Below are 14,541 nucleotides of genomic sequence, written 5' to 3' on the forward strand. Positions count from 1 at the left end.
CAAAGTTGTTGATAAAATATTGTGCATGAGACAGGGCCAATGATGCAGCAATACGGTGTACTACCAAAGACATATCTGCAATTTGCTTTCTATCTTTTAACAGTGATATCTGAGAAGTTATTGTCAGTTACAAATCCATCTGTCCATATTTCTTCAACTTGTAAACAAACTATTAAAGACCATTTTTAGTGCTTGCTGAAGATCATATATACAATTTCTATTACATTCCCTTGATTTCTAAATTTAGCAATCAAGGATAAGTAATAGAATGCACTCCCCTGCCTCCCGCCCCCTGCAGCCAAGATGGTGCAATATTGCCATCTACCCCAAATGGACTCCTAGCGTCGCCAATTTCTATCCTAAGTATGGACATCCTTGGCAGCACTGTGAAGGTTGGAAGAGATTCTATATACCTGGATTATTAAATACCAGGAAATATATGAATACTGACTTTCAGAAAGTGGTTTTTGTATAGGCATAATTTAAAATTTAAAATAACGGTCAGATCTGACTAGATAATTCAGACAAAATTTTAACAAAAAAGACTGCAACAGATTTAAAACCCAATTGGCTAACAAGTTAAGAGATCAAATTCAGAAGTTCAAGCCAACGGTCTCATCAAATCTTGGCTAAGGCAACACAAGGTGGCAAATCCATAGGTTCTCTGTTTGGGAGGCACCTTCAAAAATGTGGAGAAAGCAAGTATTCAAGACTTAAGATCAACAGTACCTATATATGGTCATTTATTCCGGGACCATGGTTTAAGGGGTGGGGACAGGTCAACCACTGTTGAAAATGCCATTGAAGTTTTCTCTGCACTTTGATGCTTATTGAGATCAGAGCCATGTCTGTATGTCAACCCAAGGAGAAGCAGTGCCCGAAGTATGAGGAAAAGATAAACGCTATTCGTTTTCCTTAGACATGAGGATAGTTTCAGAAATATATATGACTTTAATATTAAGATTAACCTCTCCAATAAATCTCTTCTGATTATTACTTTTTTTCTAAAATATATATCAAGAGCATAATAACCAACATTGTCCATGTGAAACCTGTTCAATTAATTATATTGGAAATTAAAGAAGGACATTTTTATAATTATTATACTCCAAACCTTTGTTGGTAGTCCTGATAATCTTGATTCTTCCTTGGATGCAGGCATTGTATATCCTTCTGGATTCTTTAAAATTTTTGTCATATTGAAGTCTATATCTAAAACAGAAAATAAAATATTTTCTTAAATTCTTTCTTTCTTCACAAAAGGCATGATACCCCTTCTTTTTCCTAGCAATGTACCTTAAACATGCAGAGAGGTAAAAATGTATGAGAGACGGTTAGGATATTGTTACAGCTTGCCCCAGTCAGAGGAAATGAATATTCCATCTCATTTTACCTAACAGGGCTTTAGAGTTTTCAAATTCATTCATGTACACTATTTCACATCATCCTCAAAAACCATTTTATGAGCTAAGTAACATTTCCCACAATTTATAGATTAGAAAACTAAAGTTACGGAAACTCTATGACTTTTTCTAAGAGTAAGTCTTGCTCTAAGGTGATAGTTGTTCACATCTATGAATCTAATAAAAACCACTGAATTGTATTCTTTAAATGGGTGAATTGTATGGTATATGAACTACATCAATAAAGCTGTAATTAAAAAAAAAACAGCACAGGAAGAGAATGCAGACCTAGGTCTTTTGCTTCTGATTTCAGAGCTCTTTCCATGACCCTCTAGTTAAATGCAATAGGAGGCTTAGGTCTCTGCATGCTAGAGTCTACCTTTTCCATATACTGAAACATCCCCAGATAAGGAAAGACTTGGTAATTTTTCAGTGCAACCAGTGTAAATATGCATGAGGCTACCCAGGGAGTCTTGTCTTAAAGGAGAACTATATGATTTAATCAGCCATGTCAGTCAGCCTAAAAGCATATGCTAATTATTAAGGATATCTTAATGTAGAGCAGAGAAAACAGGTAAGCTGAGAAGTTTGTACTAGATTCTGGCACTGACAATTATGACCAGTTACCAGGTAGACAAATCAGATCTACAGATTGTGATGTTGATGACAAGGCTAGAAGAGTTGAAGAAAGTCACTTGAATTGATTTTTGACATTACCCATTAAAAGATATTAGATACTAGCTTGAAATACTGGAGGCAAGCAGGCATTTATCTCTGGCAGAGATTAAAGAACTAGTTAGCAAGGAATCTGTATTCTAAAATTTTGAGTGGAACCAAAGTTAGATTAAGTTGAGAGTTACAATGGGCAAGAAAGGTAATGAACCATATAATTTCTCTACTTTAAAACTTGCTCAAAAGCATGCAACCCATTATGGAGAAGAATATGACCTTATCTACCAATAATACAGACATTTTTCTTTGACTCAGCAATCCCTCTCCTGAGAATATATTCTACACAATCTTCTACATAAGCACAAAAAATATAGGTATGGGTTTAATGATTATAGCATAATATGTAAAATTTAGAGATTATAAACAACCTGTGCATTTAGCAGTCAGGTACTGGTTGAAAAAACTATGGCACTCCTATTTGATGGAATACTATAAGCTGTAAAAAAAAAAAAAAAATGAGCAAGATCTCCATACAGATGTGAAGATATCAACAGGTCATCTATTAAAGTGAGGAAAGCAAGTTGCAGAACAGTGAAGAGAGCATATTACTTGATTGAATGTATACAATATATAAAATATACTACTCAGTGTAAACAGGAAAGAATGTATACAATGTATACAATATACTACATTCAGTGTAAAAGGGAAAGAATAAGAAGAATCAAATATCTATTGTATTTTCCTTCATTTGTATAAAGAAACACTGAAAAGATAAATAAGAAATGGATAAAAATATTCCTTTTGGGAGGAATGATTAAAAATAAAACATGCTCAATTTTGAATCATTCTTAAATACATATTTAGGTGCTATTACTTAACTTCCAGTCGTTATGAACAGATATGTTACTAATGACAAAAGGACATCTACCTGTCCACCATACCCACAATAAAAGCCTTAGAAGATTGCTTGAACTTTGTTGTAAAATTACTGTCAACAGATTAATATCAGGCAAAGATTCTAGGCTTGGAGTAACAGCAATAGACATAAAAAGTAAGAGATTAATGAAAAACACAAAGCAAAGAAAGTTTAGAAGTAAAAGAGTCAAAGAAAAAAATCATACGTAAAGGAAAAACCCCACCCTGATATGATAAGAGTAATAAGTAATCTTAAAATCACTGAATTTACTAGGTTTTATCCCCCTGCATTCCTCTAATCTGTTGATTTGTTTTAGGTAAAAATATTAATTTTGTCCCTGATTATAGTTTTTATATCTCCTCTGTTCTCAGCATCTCTGAATGCTTAGGGAAGGTCACCGGGAACACCAATATTGACTCTACTTGATAAAACTATGAGAAAGTATGTCTCAACTGTTCTTATTAAGTCTTTAGAAATTTCACTAGTGACAAAATATTCCAGTCTTACTACACTGATGCTGGGAAAATTTCATTTTCATAATTACCCCCCCTTTTCATTTTAGGGATATTAAATCTCTTAAAAGGGAGACACTTATGCAAGTAAGTATGGTTACCTTTATCCACTTTTGTAGTTTTTATTCTAATAGTCTTTCTGAGATGTGAATAACTCATATATCTTAGCAAAATTAAACTTCATGCAGGCCATATATAATATTATATATCAATAAACTACAGAAACAGAAAAAATGTTAATTAGTTAAAAAATTAAATTAAAAAAAAAAGATGCTCACTGAGGTCAGGAGAACAATGCATGAACAGAATGATAGCTTCAACAGAAATAGAAAATACAAGAAAGTACCAAACAGAAATCACAGAGCTGAAGAATACCTGCACTGAAAAATACATTACAGGGGATCAACAGCAGGCTAGACGAAGCCAGAAAAAAGAATTAGCAAACTCAAACACAGGGCAATGGAATTCATCCAATCAAAGAAGTAAAAAGAAAAAAAATTTAAAAAGTGAAGATAGCTTCAGCGACTTGTGGGACATTAAACAGACCAACATTTGCATTATAGGGGTCCTAGAAGGAGAAGAGAGAGAGAAAGGGGCAGAACATTTATTTGAAGAAATAATAGCTGAAAACTTCCTTAACCTGGGGAAGGAAACAGACATTCAGATCTAGGAAGCCTAGAGAGTTCCAAATAATATGAGCCAAAGAGACCCACACCAAGACACATTATAATTAAACTGTTATAACTTAAAGACAAGGAGAGAATCTTAAAAGCAGCAACAGAAAAACAACTTGTTATGTGGAAAGGAACCCTCCCCATAAGACTATCAGCAGGTTTTTCAGCAGAAACTTTGCAGGTCAGAAGGAAGTGGCACAATATATTCAAAGTGCTGAAAACAAAACAAAACAAACAAAACCTACTAACCAAGAATTCTCTACTCAGCCAAGTTGTCCTACAGAATTGAAGGAGAGGTAAATAGTTTTCAAATAGTTTTCCAGACAAGCAAAAGGTGAAGGAATTTATGACCACTAAACTGGCCTTCCAGGAAAGGCTGAAGGGACTTCTTTAAGCTGAAATGAAAGTGCTAATCAGAAATAGAAAAACATATGAAAGTACAAATCTCACTGGTAAAGGTAAACATATAGTAAAATTCAGAAAAATCTAATGTTATAAAGATGATGAGTTAATCACTTATGATTCTAGTACAAAGGTTAAAAGACAAAAGTAGTAAAAATAACTACAACTACTATAACTTGTTAATGAATATGCAAGATAAAAAGAAACTGTGACATCAAAAACAAAACAAGCGGGAGGAGTAAAAATGTAGAGCTTTAGAATGTGTTTGAACTTAACTTGTCAACTTAAAATAGACTGTTATAGATATGTTATTTTACGTAAGCCTCATGGTAATCACAAAGCAAAACATTATAGTAGATAAATAAACGATAAAGAGAAAGGAATCTAAGCATGCCACTAAAATTATCACCAAGTCACAAATGAGGAGAGCAAGAGAAGAAGAAGGGAATAAAGGAATTTAAAAGCAGCCAGAAAACAATTAACAAAATGGTAAAGAGTACATACATATCAATAATTACTTTAAATGTAAATGGACTAAGTTCCCCAATCAAAAGACACAGAGTGGCTAAATGGATTAAAAACAAAACAAAACAAAACAAAAAAACCAAGACCAATATATACACTGCCTACAAGAGATTCACTTCACATGTAAGGAAACACATAGATAAAGTGAAGGCATGGAAATAGATATTCCATGCAAATGGAAACAAAAAGAAACTTGGATACCTACACTCTTATCAGGGAAAATAGACTTTAAGGCAAAGACTCTAATAAGAAATAAAGAAGGTCATTATATGATAAAGGAGTCATTTCAACAAGAGGATATAACATTTGTAAATATTTATGTTCTTTTTTTGTTTGTTTTTTCTCAGAGTGGCTAAACCATTTTATTTTCCCACCAGTGATGTGATATAATTTTTCTACGTACTCGCCAGCATTTGAAGTTGTCACTATACTTTTTATTTATTTTTCTCACATCTTTATTGGAGTATAATTGCTTTACAATGGTGTGTTAGTTTCTGCTTTATAACAAAGTGAATCAGTTATACATATAGATATGTTCCCATATCTCTTCCCTCTTGCGTCTCCCTCCCTCCCACCCACCCTATCCCACCCCTCTAGGTGTTCACAAAGCACTGAGCTGACCTCCCTGTGCTATGCGGCTGATTCCCACTAGCTATCTATTTTACATTTGGTAGTGTATATATGTCCATGCCACTCTTTCACTTTGTCACAGCTTACTCTCCCCCCTCCCCATATCCACAAGTCCATTCTCTAGTAGGTCTGTGTCTTTCTTCCTGTCTTACCCCTAGGTTCTTCATGACATTTTTTTCCCTTAAATTCCATATATATGTGTTAGCATATGGTATTTGTCTTTCTCTTTCTGACGTACTTCACTCTGTATGACAGACTCTAGGTCCATCCACCTCATTACAAATAGCTCAATTTCGTTTCTTTTTATGGCTGAGTAATTAATATTCCATTGTATATATGTGCATATCTTCTTTATCCATTCATCCGACGATGGACACTTAGGTTATTTCCATCTCTTGGCTATTGTAAATAGACCTGCAATGAACATTTTGGTACATGACTCTTTTTGAATTATAGTTTTCTCAGGGTATATGCCCAGTAGTGGGATTGCTGGGTCATATGGTAGTTCTATTTGTAGTTTTTAAAGGAACCTCCATACTGTGCTCCATAGTGGCTGTACCAATTCACAATCCCACCAGCAGTGCAAGAGTGTTCCCTTTTCTCCACACCCTCTCCAGCATTTATTGTTTCTAGATTTTTTGATGATGGCCATTCTGACTGGTGTGAGATGATATCTCATTGTAGTTTTGATTTGTATTTCTCTAATGATTAATGATGTTGAGCATTCTTTCATGTGTTTGTTGGCAATCTGTATATCTTCTTTGGAGAAATGTCTATTTAGGTCTTCTGCCCATTTTTGGATTGGGTTGTTTGTTTTTTTGTTATTGAGCTGCATGAGCTGCTTGTAAATTTTAGAGATTAATCCTTTGTCAGTTGCTTCATTTGCAAATATTTTCTCCCATTCTGAGGGTTGTCTTTTCGTCTTGTTTATGGTTTCCTTTGCTGTGCAAAAGCTTTTAAGTTTCATTAGGTCCCATTTGTTTATTTTTGTTTTTATTTCCATTTCTCTAGGAGGTGGGTCAAAAAGGATCTTGCTGTGATTTATGTCATAGAGTGTTCTGCCTATGTTTTCCTCTAAGAGTTTGATAGTGTCTGGCCTTACATTTAGGTCTTTAATCCATTTTGAGCTTATTTTTGTGTATGGTGTTAGGGAGTGATCTGATGTCATACTTTTACATGTACCTGTCCAGTTTTCCCAGCACCACTTATTGAAGAGGCTGTCCTTTCTCCACTGTACATTCCTGCCTCCTTTATCAAAGATAAGGTGACCATATGTGGTGAATTTATCTCTGGGCTTTCTATCCTGTTCCATTGATCTATCTTTCTGTTTTTGTGCCAGTACCATACTGTCTTGATTACTATAGCTTTGTAGTATAGTCTGAAGTCAGGGAGCCTGATTTCTCCAGCTCTGTCTTTTGTTCTCAAGATTGCTTTGGCTATTCAGGGTCTCTTGTGTTTCCATACAAATTAAAAACTATTTGTTCTAGTTCTGTGAAAAATGCCATTGGTAATTTGATAGGGATTGTACTGAATGTGTAGACTGCCTTGGGTAGCTTGGTCATTTTAACATTGATTCTTCCAATCCAAGAACATGGTGTACCTTTCATCTGTTTGTGTGGTCTTCAATTTCTTTCATCAGCATTGTACAGTTTTCAGAGTACATGTCTTTTGCCTCCATAGGTAGGTTTATTCTTAGGTATTTCATTCTTTTTGATGTGATGGTAAGTGAGATTGTTTCTTTAATTTCTCTTTTGGATCTTTCTTTGTTAGTGTATAGAAATGCAACAGATTTCTGTCTATTAATTTTGTATCCTGCAATGTTACCACATTCATTGATGAGCTCTAGCAGTTTTCTGATAGCATCTTTAGGATTTTCTATGTGTAGTATCATGTCATCTGGAAACAGTGCCAGTTCTACTTTTTCTTTTCTAATTTGGATTCCTTTTATTCCTTTTCCTTCTCTGATTGTTATGGCTAGGACTTCCAATACTATGTTGAATAAAAGTGGTGAGAGTGAACATCCTCACTTTGTTCCTGATGTTAGAGGAAATGCTTTCAGCTGTTCACCACTGAGTATAATGTTAGTTGTGAGTTTGTCATATATGGCGTTTATTATGTTGAGGTATGTTCCTTCTATACCCACTTTCTGGAGAGTTTTTATCATAAACGGATGTTGAATTTTATCAAAAGCTTTTTTTGCATCTATTGAGATGATCATATGTTTTTATTCTTCAGTTTGTTAATGTGGTGTTTCACATTGATTGATTTGTAGATATTGAAAAGTCCTTGCATCCCTGGGATAAATCCCACTTGATAATGGAGTATTATCCTTTTAATGTAGTGTTGGATTCAGTTTGCTAGTATTCCACTGAAGATTTTTGCATCTATGTTCATCAGTGACATTGGCCTGTAATTTTCTTTTTTTGTGGTATCTTTGTCTGATTTTGGTATCAGGGTGATGGTGGCCTCACAGAATGAGTTCAGAAGTGTTCCTTCCTCTCCATTTTTTGAAATAGTTTCAGAAGAATGTGTATTAACTCTTCAAGTGTTTGATAGAATTCGCTTGTGAAGCCATCTGGTTTTGGACTTTTGCTTTTGGGAGTTTTAAAATTACTAATTCAATTTTAGAACTGGTAATTAGTCTAGTAATATTTTCTATTTCTTCCTGGTTCAGTTTTAGGAGGTTGTGCCTTTCTAAGAATTTGTCCATTTCTTCCGTGTTGTCCATTTTATTGGCATATAGTTGCTTGTAGTAGTCTCTTGTAATCCTTTGTATTTCTGTGGTGTCAGTTGTAACTTCTCCTTTTTCATTTCAAATTTCATTGATTTGGGCCCTCTCCCTTTTTTTCTTGATGAGTCTGACTAAAGTTTTATCAATTTTATTTACCTTTGAAAAGAACCAGCTTTTAGTTTCATTCATCTTCTCTATTATTTTTTGTCTCTATTTCACTTATTTCTGCTCTGATCTTTATACTCTCTTTCCTTCTATGAAACTTTGAGCTTTGCTTGCTCTTTTTCTCTAGTTGCTTTAGGTGTAAGGTTAGGTTGTTTATTTGAGATTTTTATTGTTTCCTGATGTAAGATTGTATTGCTATAACCTTCTCTCTTAGAAGTGCTTCTGCTGTGTTCCATAGGTTTTAGATCATCATGTTTTCATTTTCATTTTAATTTGTCTCTAGGTATTTTTTGATTTAGATTTCTTCAGTGATCCATTGATTGTTTAGTAGCATACTTTTTAGTCTCCACATGTGCTTTTTGCAGTTTTTTTCTTGTAGTTGATTTCTAGCCTCAAAGCATTATGGTTGGAAAAGAAAAGATGCTTGATATGATTTCAATTTTCTTAAATTTACCAAGGCTTTTTGTGGCCCAGCATGTAATCTATCCTGGAGAATGCTCCATGTGAACTTGAAAAGGATATGTATTCAGCTGTTTTGGGGTGCATTGCTCTATAAATATTCTTTAGTCCATTTGGTGTAATGTGATATTTAAGGCCTGTGTTTCCTTATTGATTTTCTGTCTGGATGATCTGTCCACTGAGGTAAGTGGGTGTTAAAGTCCCCCGTTATTATTGTGTTGCTGTAAATTTGTCCTTTTATGTCTGTTAATATTTGCCTTATATATTGAGGTGCTCCTATGTTGGGTGCATGTAGATTTATAGTTGTTATATCTTCTTCTTGGATTGATCCCTTCATCCTTAGGTAACATCCTTCTTTGTCTCTTGTAACAGTCTTCAAAGTGTGCTTTGTCTGATTTAAGTATTGCTACTCCAGCTTTCTTTTGATTTCCATTTGTGTGGAATGCCTTTTTGCAGCCCCTCACTTTCAGTCTGTATGTCTCTAGATCTGAAGTGAGTCTCCTGTAGGTAGCAAATATATAAGTCTTGTTTTTGTATCCATTCAGCCAGTCTGTGTCTTCTGGTTGGATCATTTATCCATTTGCATTTAAAGAAATTATCCATATGTATTTTCTTATTGCCATTTTGTTAATTGTTTTGGAACTTTTCAAGGTCTTTTTTCCCTTTCTTCTTCTCTTGTTTTCTGGTTTGATGACTATCTTTAGTGTTTTGTTTGGATTTCTCTTTCTTTTTTGTGTGTACATCTATTATAGATTTTGGTTTGCACTTACCTTGAGGCTCTTGTATAGCAGTCTATATATATACGTGATCATTCTAAGTTGCTGATCTCTTAATTTCCAATACATTTTAAATACCTTGCACTTGTACTCTCCTCTCCTCACAATTTGTTTTTATTATCGTATTTTACATGTCATTGTTTTGTGTATCCCTTAACTGCTTATTGTGGATACAGATGATTTTACTACTTTTGCCTTTTATCCTCCCTATTAGCTTTCTTTGTAGATAATTTCCTATCTTTACTGTATGTTTGCTTTTACTGGTAAGCTTTTATGTTTTGTAATTTTCTTGTTTCTATTTGATGCCTTTTCTTTTTTAACTAGAGAATTTCCTTTAACATTTGTTGTAAAACTGGTTTGGTGGTGCTGAATTCTTTTAACTTTTGCTTGTCAGTAAATCTTTTGATTTCTCCATCAAATCTGAATGAGAGGGCCTTCCCTGGTGGTGCAGTGGTTAAGAATCTGCCTGCCAATTCAGGGGACATGGGTTCCAGCCCTGGTCCAGGAAGATCCCACATGCCATGGAGCAACTAAGCCCATGCACCACAACTACTGAGCCTGAGCTCTAGAGCCCACGAGCCACAACTACTGAGCCCGTGCGCCACAGCTATGGAAGCCTGCACCCCTAGAGTCCATGCTCCACAACAAGAGAAGCCACCACAATCAGAAGCCCATGCAATGCAATGAAGAGTAGCCCCGGCTCGCCCCAAGGAGAGAAAACCCATGCGCAGCAACAAAGACCCAACACAGCCAATAAATAAATAAAATAAAATAAATTAATAAAAAAAGAATCTGAATGAGAGCTTTGCTGTATAGAGTATTCTTGGTCATAGGTTTTCCCTTTCATCACTTTAAATATATTGTGCTACTCCCTTCTGGCCTGCAGAGTTTCTGCTGAAAAATTAGGTGATAACCTTATGGAGATTGCCTTGTATATTATTTGTTGGTTTTCCCTTGTTGCTTTTAGTATTCTCTCTTTATCTTTATTTTTTTTTTTTCATTTTGGTTACAATGTGTCTTGGTGTGTTCCTCTTTGGGTTAATCCTGTATGGGGCTCTTTGGGCTTCCTGGATTTGGGTGACTATTTCCTTTCCAAGGTTAGGGAGATTTTCAGCTATTACCTCTTCAAATATTTACTCTGGCCTGTTCTCTCTCTCTTCTCCTTCTCAGACCCCTATAATGTAAATATTAGTGCACTTGATGTTGTTCCATAGGTCTCTTAAGCTGTCCTCACTTGTTTTCATTCTTTTGTCTTTTTTCTCTTCAGCAGCAATGATTTCCACTACTCTGTCTTCCAGCTCACTGATCCTTTCTTCTAAATCATTTAGTCTACTATTATTCCTTCTAGTGTGTTTTTCATTTCAGTTATTGTATTCTTCATCTCTGTTTGGTTGTTCTTTATATTTTCTAACTCTTGGTTAAAAACTTCTAACTTCTTGCTCTCTGCATCCATTCTCCTCCCAAGTTCTTTGATCATCTTTATGATCATTATACTGAACTCTTTCTCAGGTAGATTGCCTATCTTCACTTCACTTAGTTCTTCTTCTGGGGTTTTATTTTTTTCCTTCATCTGAATCATATTCCTATGCTGCCTCATTTTGTCTAAGTTGCTATTTGTATTTTTATGTATGTGGTAGGTTATGTTTCTTGACCTTGCAGAAGAGGCCTTCTGTAGGAGGCATCCTATGTATCCCAGCAGTGCACTACCCTCTTGTCACCCAAGCTATATGCTCTAAGGATTCAACCTAAGAGGGTGACATGGGTCCTTCTGTTGTGATGGGATAACTATGTGGGTGGTCTGGCAGGCCCCTAGTCTGGTTGGTTGCCAGGACCTGCCTTGCTGGGATGCTGCTGGATGCTCTTTAGCAAGGCCTGTTCACAAGATGGCTGGTTGTGGAATTCTAGGGGTCCCTGGAGCTAGTGGTAGCTCACTGATAGGCAGAATCAGGGTCCTGAAGACTCTGGGGCTGTTGCCCACCTCCTGGCAGGTATAGCTAGATCCTGGGCTACTTCTGGTCTATTGGTAGGCAGAGCTGGTTCCTGGAGTCTGGCTTCAGGGCCCAGGGATCCCAGAGCTCATTTCAGATCATTGCTGGGATGGAGATGTTGGCCCCTGACACAGTTGGGTATGGGATCTGGGGTGTCCTGAAGGTTGTGCAGGTTTGCTAGTGGGATGGGCCAGGGTCCAGCTGGTCCCAGGGTAGGGTCTGAACTGTGTTGTGGGATTGCAGTTTTCTTGTTGCTGGTGTCTGTCCCCTGGTGGATAAGCCTGGTCTAGAGGCTTGGTCCAGCTTCCTAGCGGGAGGGGCTGGTGCCTGTTCACTGGTATGTAGCGCTGGGTCTACCCACCAGCCAAGACCCTCTGGCGGACTGGGTGGTGTCTAGGGGCAGGTGCAGAAGAAGTTCTGGGCTCCTTGGTCTTTAGGCAGCCTATCTGCTGATAGGTGGGGCTGTGTCCCTGCCCAGTTAGTTGTTTGGCCTGAGGCATCCCAGCTCTGGAGCCTGCAGGCTGTTGGGTGGGGCCAGGTCTTCGAGCTAATGAGCCAAGCTTGCTCCTCAATATGTCTGCCACCAGTGTCTATGTACCCAGAGTGAGACAAAGCTTCCCTCCCTACCCCACTTCCCCAGGAGACTCTCCAAGACCAGCAGGTAGGTCTGGCTCAGGAGCCTATCAGATTACTCCTTTTCCCCTGAGTCCTGTTGTGCATGAGATATTGTGTGTTCCCTTTAAGAGTGAAGTCTTTATTTTTACACAGTCCTGTGGGGCTCCTGCAATTAATCCCCACTGGCCTTCAAAGCCAAATACTCTGGGGGCTCATCTTCCCAGTGCCAGACCCCTTGACTGGGTAGTCTGATGTGGGGCTCAGAACTCTTGCTCCTGTGGGAAAACTGCTGCAATATAATTATTCTCCAGTTGGTGGTTCACCCATCCAGGAGATAGGGTATTTGATTATATTGCATGTTCACCCTTCCTATCAGTCGCATTGTGGTTCCTTCTTTATGTCTTTAGCTGTAGAAGATCTTTTCTGGTAAGTTCTAGTCTTTTTCACTGATGGTTGTTCTGCAGATCGTTGTGATTTGGTGTGCTTGTGAGAGGAGCTGAGTTCAGGGTCATTTTATTGTGCCATCTTGGCTGCTCTCCATAGAATGTTTTTTATTTATTGGAACACACCTTTATTAGGACAATATTTTACATGTATTATTCTATAAATATTTTTTCTACTTTTTGGACCACGGCTCTTGTGTTTATTTTAAAAATATCACAGCTATATTCATGGTGAATATTCTACCAATGGCAGAGAATTTCAAGACCCTGACCTTCCTCCAAAAATTGCTGTAAAAGTATTTCAGCCATCTCTGCAGGTACATCCCAAGACAATTCCAGTCGGAATTTGGGAGACTTCTCAAGGTATTCTCCCCTCCTATTCACTAGAAGAGTGGATCTAACTCCCACTTGACCAATAGTTTAAAGCACGTGCATGTGAACTTCAGGAACTGCATTCCTGAAGCATAGTAGTGTATTAGTTAAGCCTTGGAGTCAGATGGACACAGATTTAAACACCAGCTCTGCCATTTTCAGACTAAGTGACCTTGGGCAAATTAATTTAAGTTTCAGTTTCTTCAAATATAATTTGGAGATGATAATAATGATTAACTTATAGACTTGTTAACTGGATAAAAATGAGATCATATATGTAAATCACAGTACCTGGCATTCTGTAAAGGTTATGTAAATTTAGACTATATTGTTATTAACATCATTTCTTAAGGAGTATAAATTCAAACTCACTATTACTTCATTCTTGTAAAACCTTTGTTGAGAGAAAATATTGAGGAGTGACTGAGTTTTATCTATTCCTTTAGAAAATCAGACATATTCTCGAATTGAGGTAGACAAACAAAGAGATATGTATTAGAACTGAATTTTCTTGGCCACTTGTAGATCCATTTTTACCAGATTGTACTTTGTCTTCATGCCCTTGGTCAACATAGTGCAATGTTATAGACTCAAATATAGTTGGTTACTATATCAACATCATTCATTGCATTACACAGAGCTTCTCTAGGGAGAGCATGTTAATTGAGCTGTTCAGAAGTATTCGCCTTTTCATCCTTTCAAGGCTCATGGTAGGACTAAATATCTACCTTCTTTGAAGATAATTATGGAATTTGCAGCTTGCTCTGGGCAATGAAATAATGAATTTGACTACAACTATATATGTAATCTCCAGTGACCCACGTTCCAGTTGAGTCTAAACTTCCTGATTTGTTTAAGTGAGGTCTTTAAGACATTTTTTAGTTTGTTCAAATTATGTTTCCTATTTTAAATTATATGAATTAAGGAATGAAAGGATAGTCTATCTCCATAAAGTGGGAAAAAATGTGATTTCTTAAACCTAAATCTATTTTCCATTTATTCATGCATTGCTTCAAAAAATATTTTTTGCAGACTGTGGAAAACACTACAAATTTCAAGAGAGGTTGAAAGGATACAGTGGCTGACTTTAGTAACCAATTATAATCAGATAGGTTGATAAAACATATGTAGGTAATACTTGTGAACAATCTAACATCTATTGAAAAGTTAATACAAGATAAAGAGGCAAATAGATTGTATCAGAAATAAAACCTTAAGGATGAAACCGAGACTGTTTGTGGGATGAGGTAATCAGAGA

At 36.4% G+C, this 14,541-nt stretch overlaps 1 protein-coding gene across 1 annotated transcript in view; it reads right to left on the bottom strand.

The window, feature by feature from the left end:
* The window catches only part of FAM227B (family with sequence similarity 227 member B), a 253,534-nt gene that overhangs the window by 44,248 nt on the left and 194,745 nt on the right, over positions 1-14,541 (bottom strand). The window contains exon 11 of the mRNA XM_027096637.1: positions 1,115-1,212. Within this exon, the coding sequence (XP_026952438.1) occupies positions 1,115-1,212 (98 nt within the window). The remainder of the gene's footprint in view (positions 1-1,114; positions 1,213-14,541) is intronic.

The sequence above is a fragment of the Aethalodelphis obliquidens genome, unplaced genomic scaffold (assembly GCF_003676395.1).
Source record: "Aethalodelphis obliquidens isolate GAN/ISIS:26980383/991018 unplaced genomic scaffold, ASM367639v1 scaffold105, whole genome shotgun sequence".
NCBI classification, from domain to species: domain Eukaryota; kingdom Metazoa; phylum Chordata; class Mammalia; order Artiodactyla; family Delphinidae; genus Aethalodelphis; species Aethalodelphis obliquidens.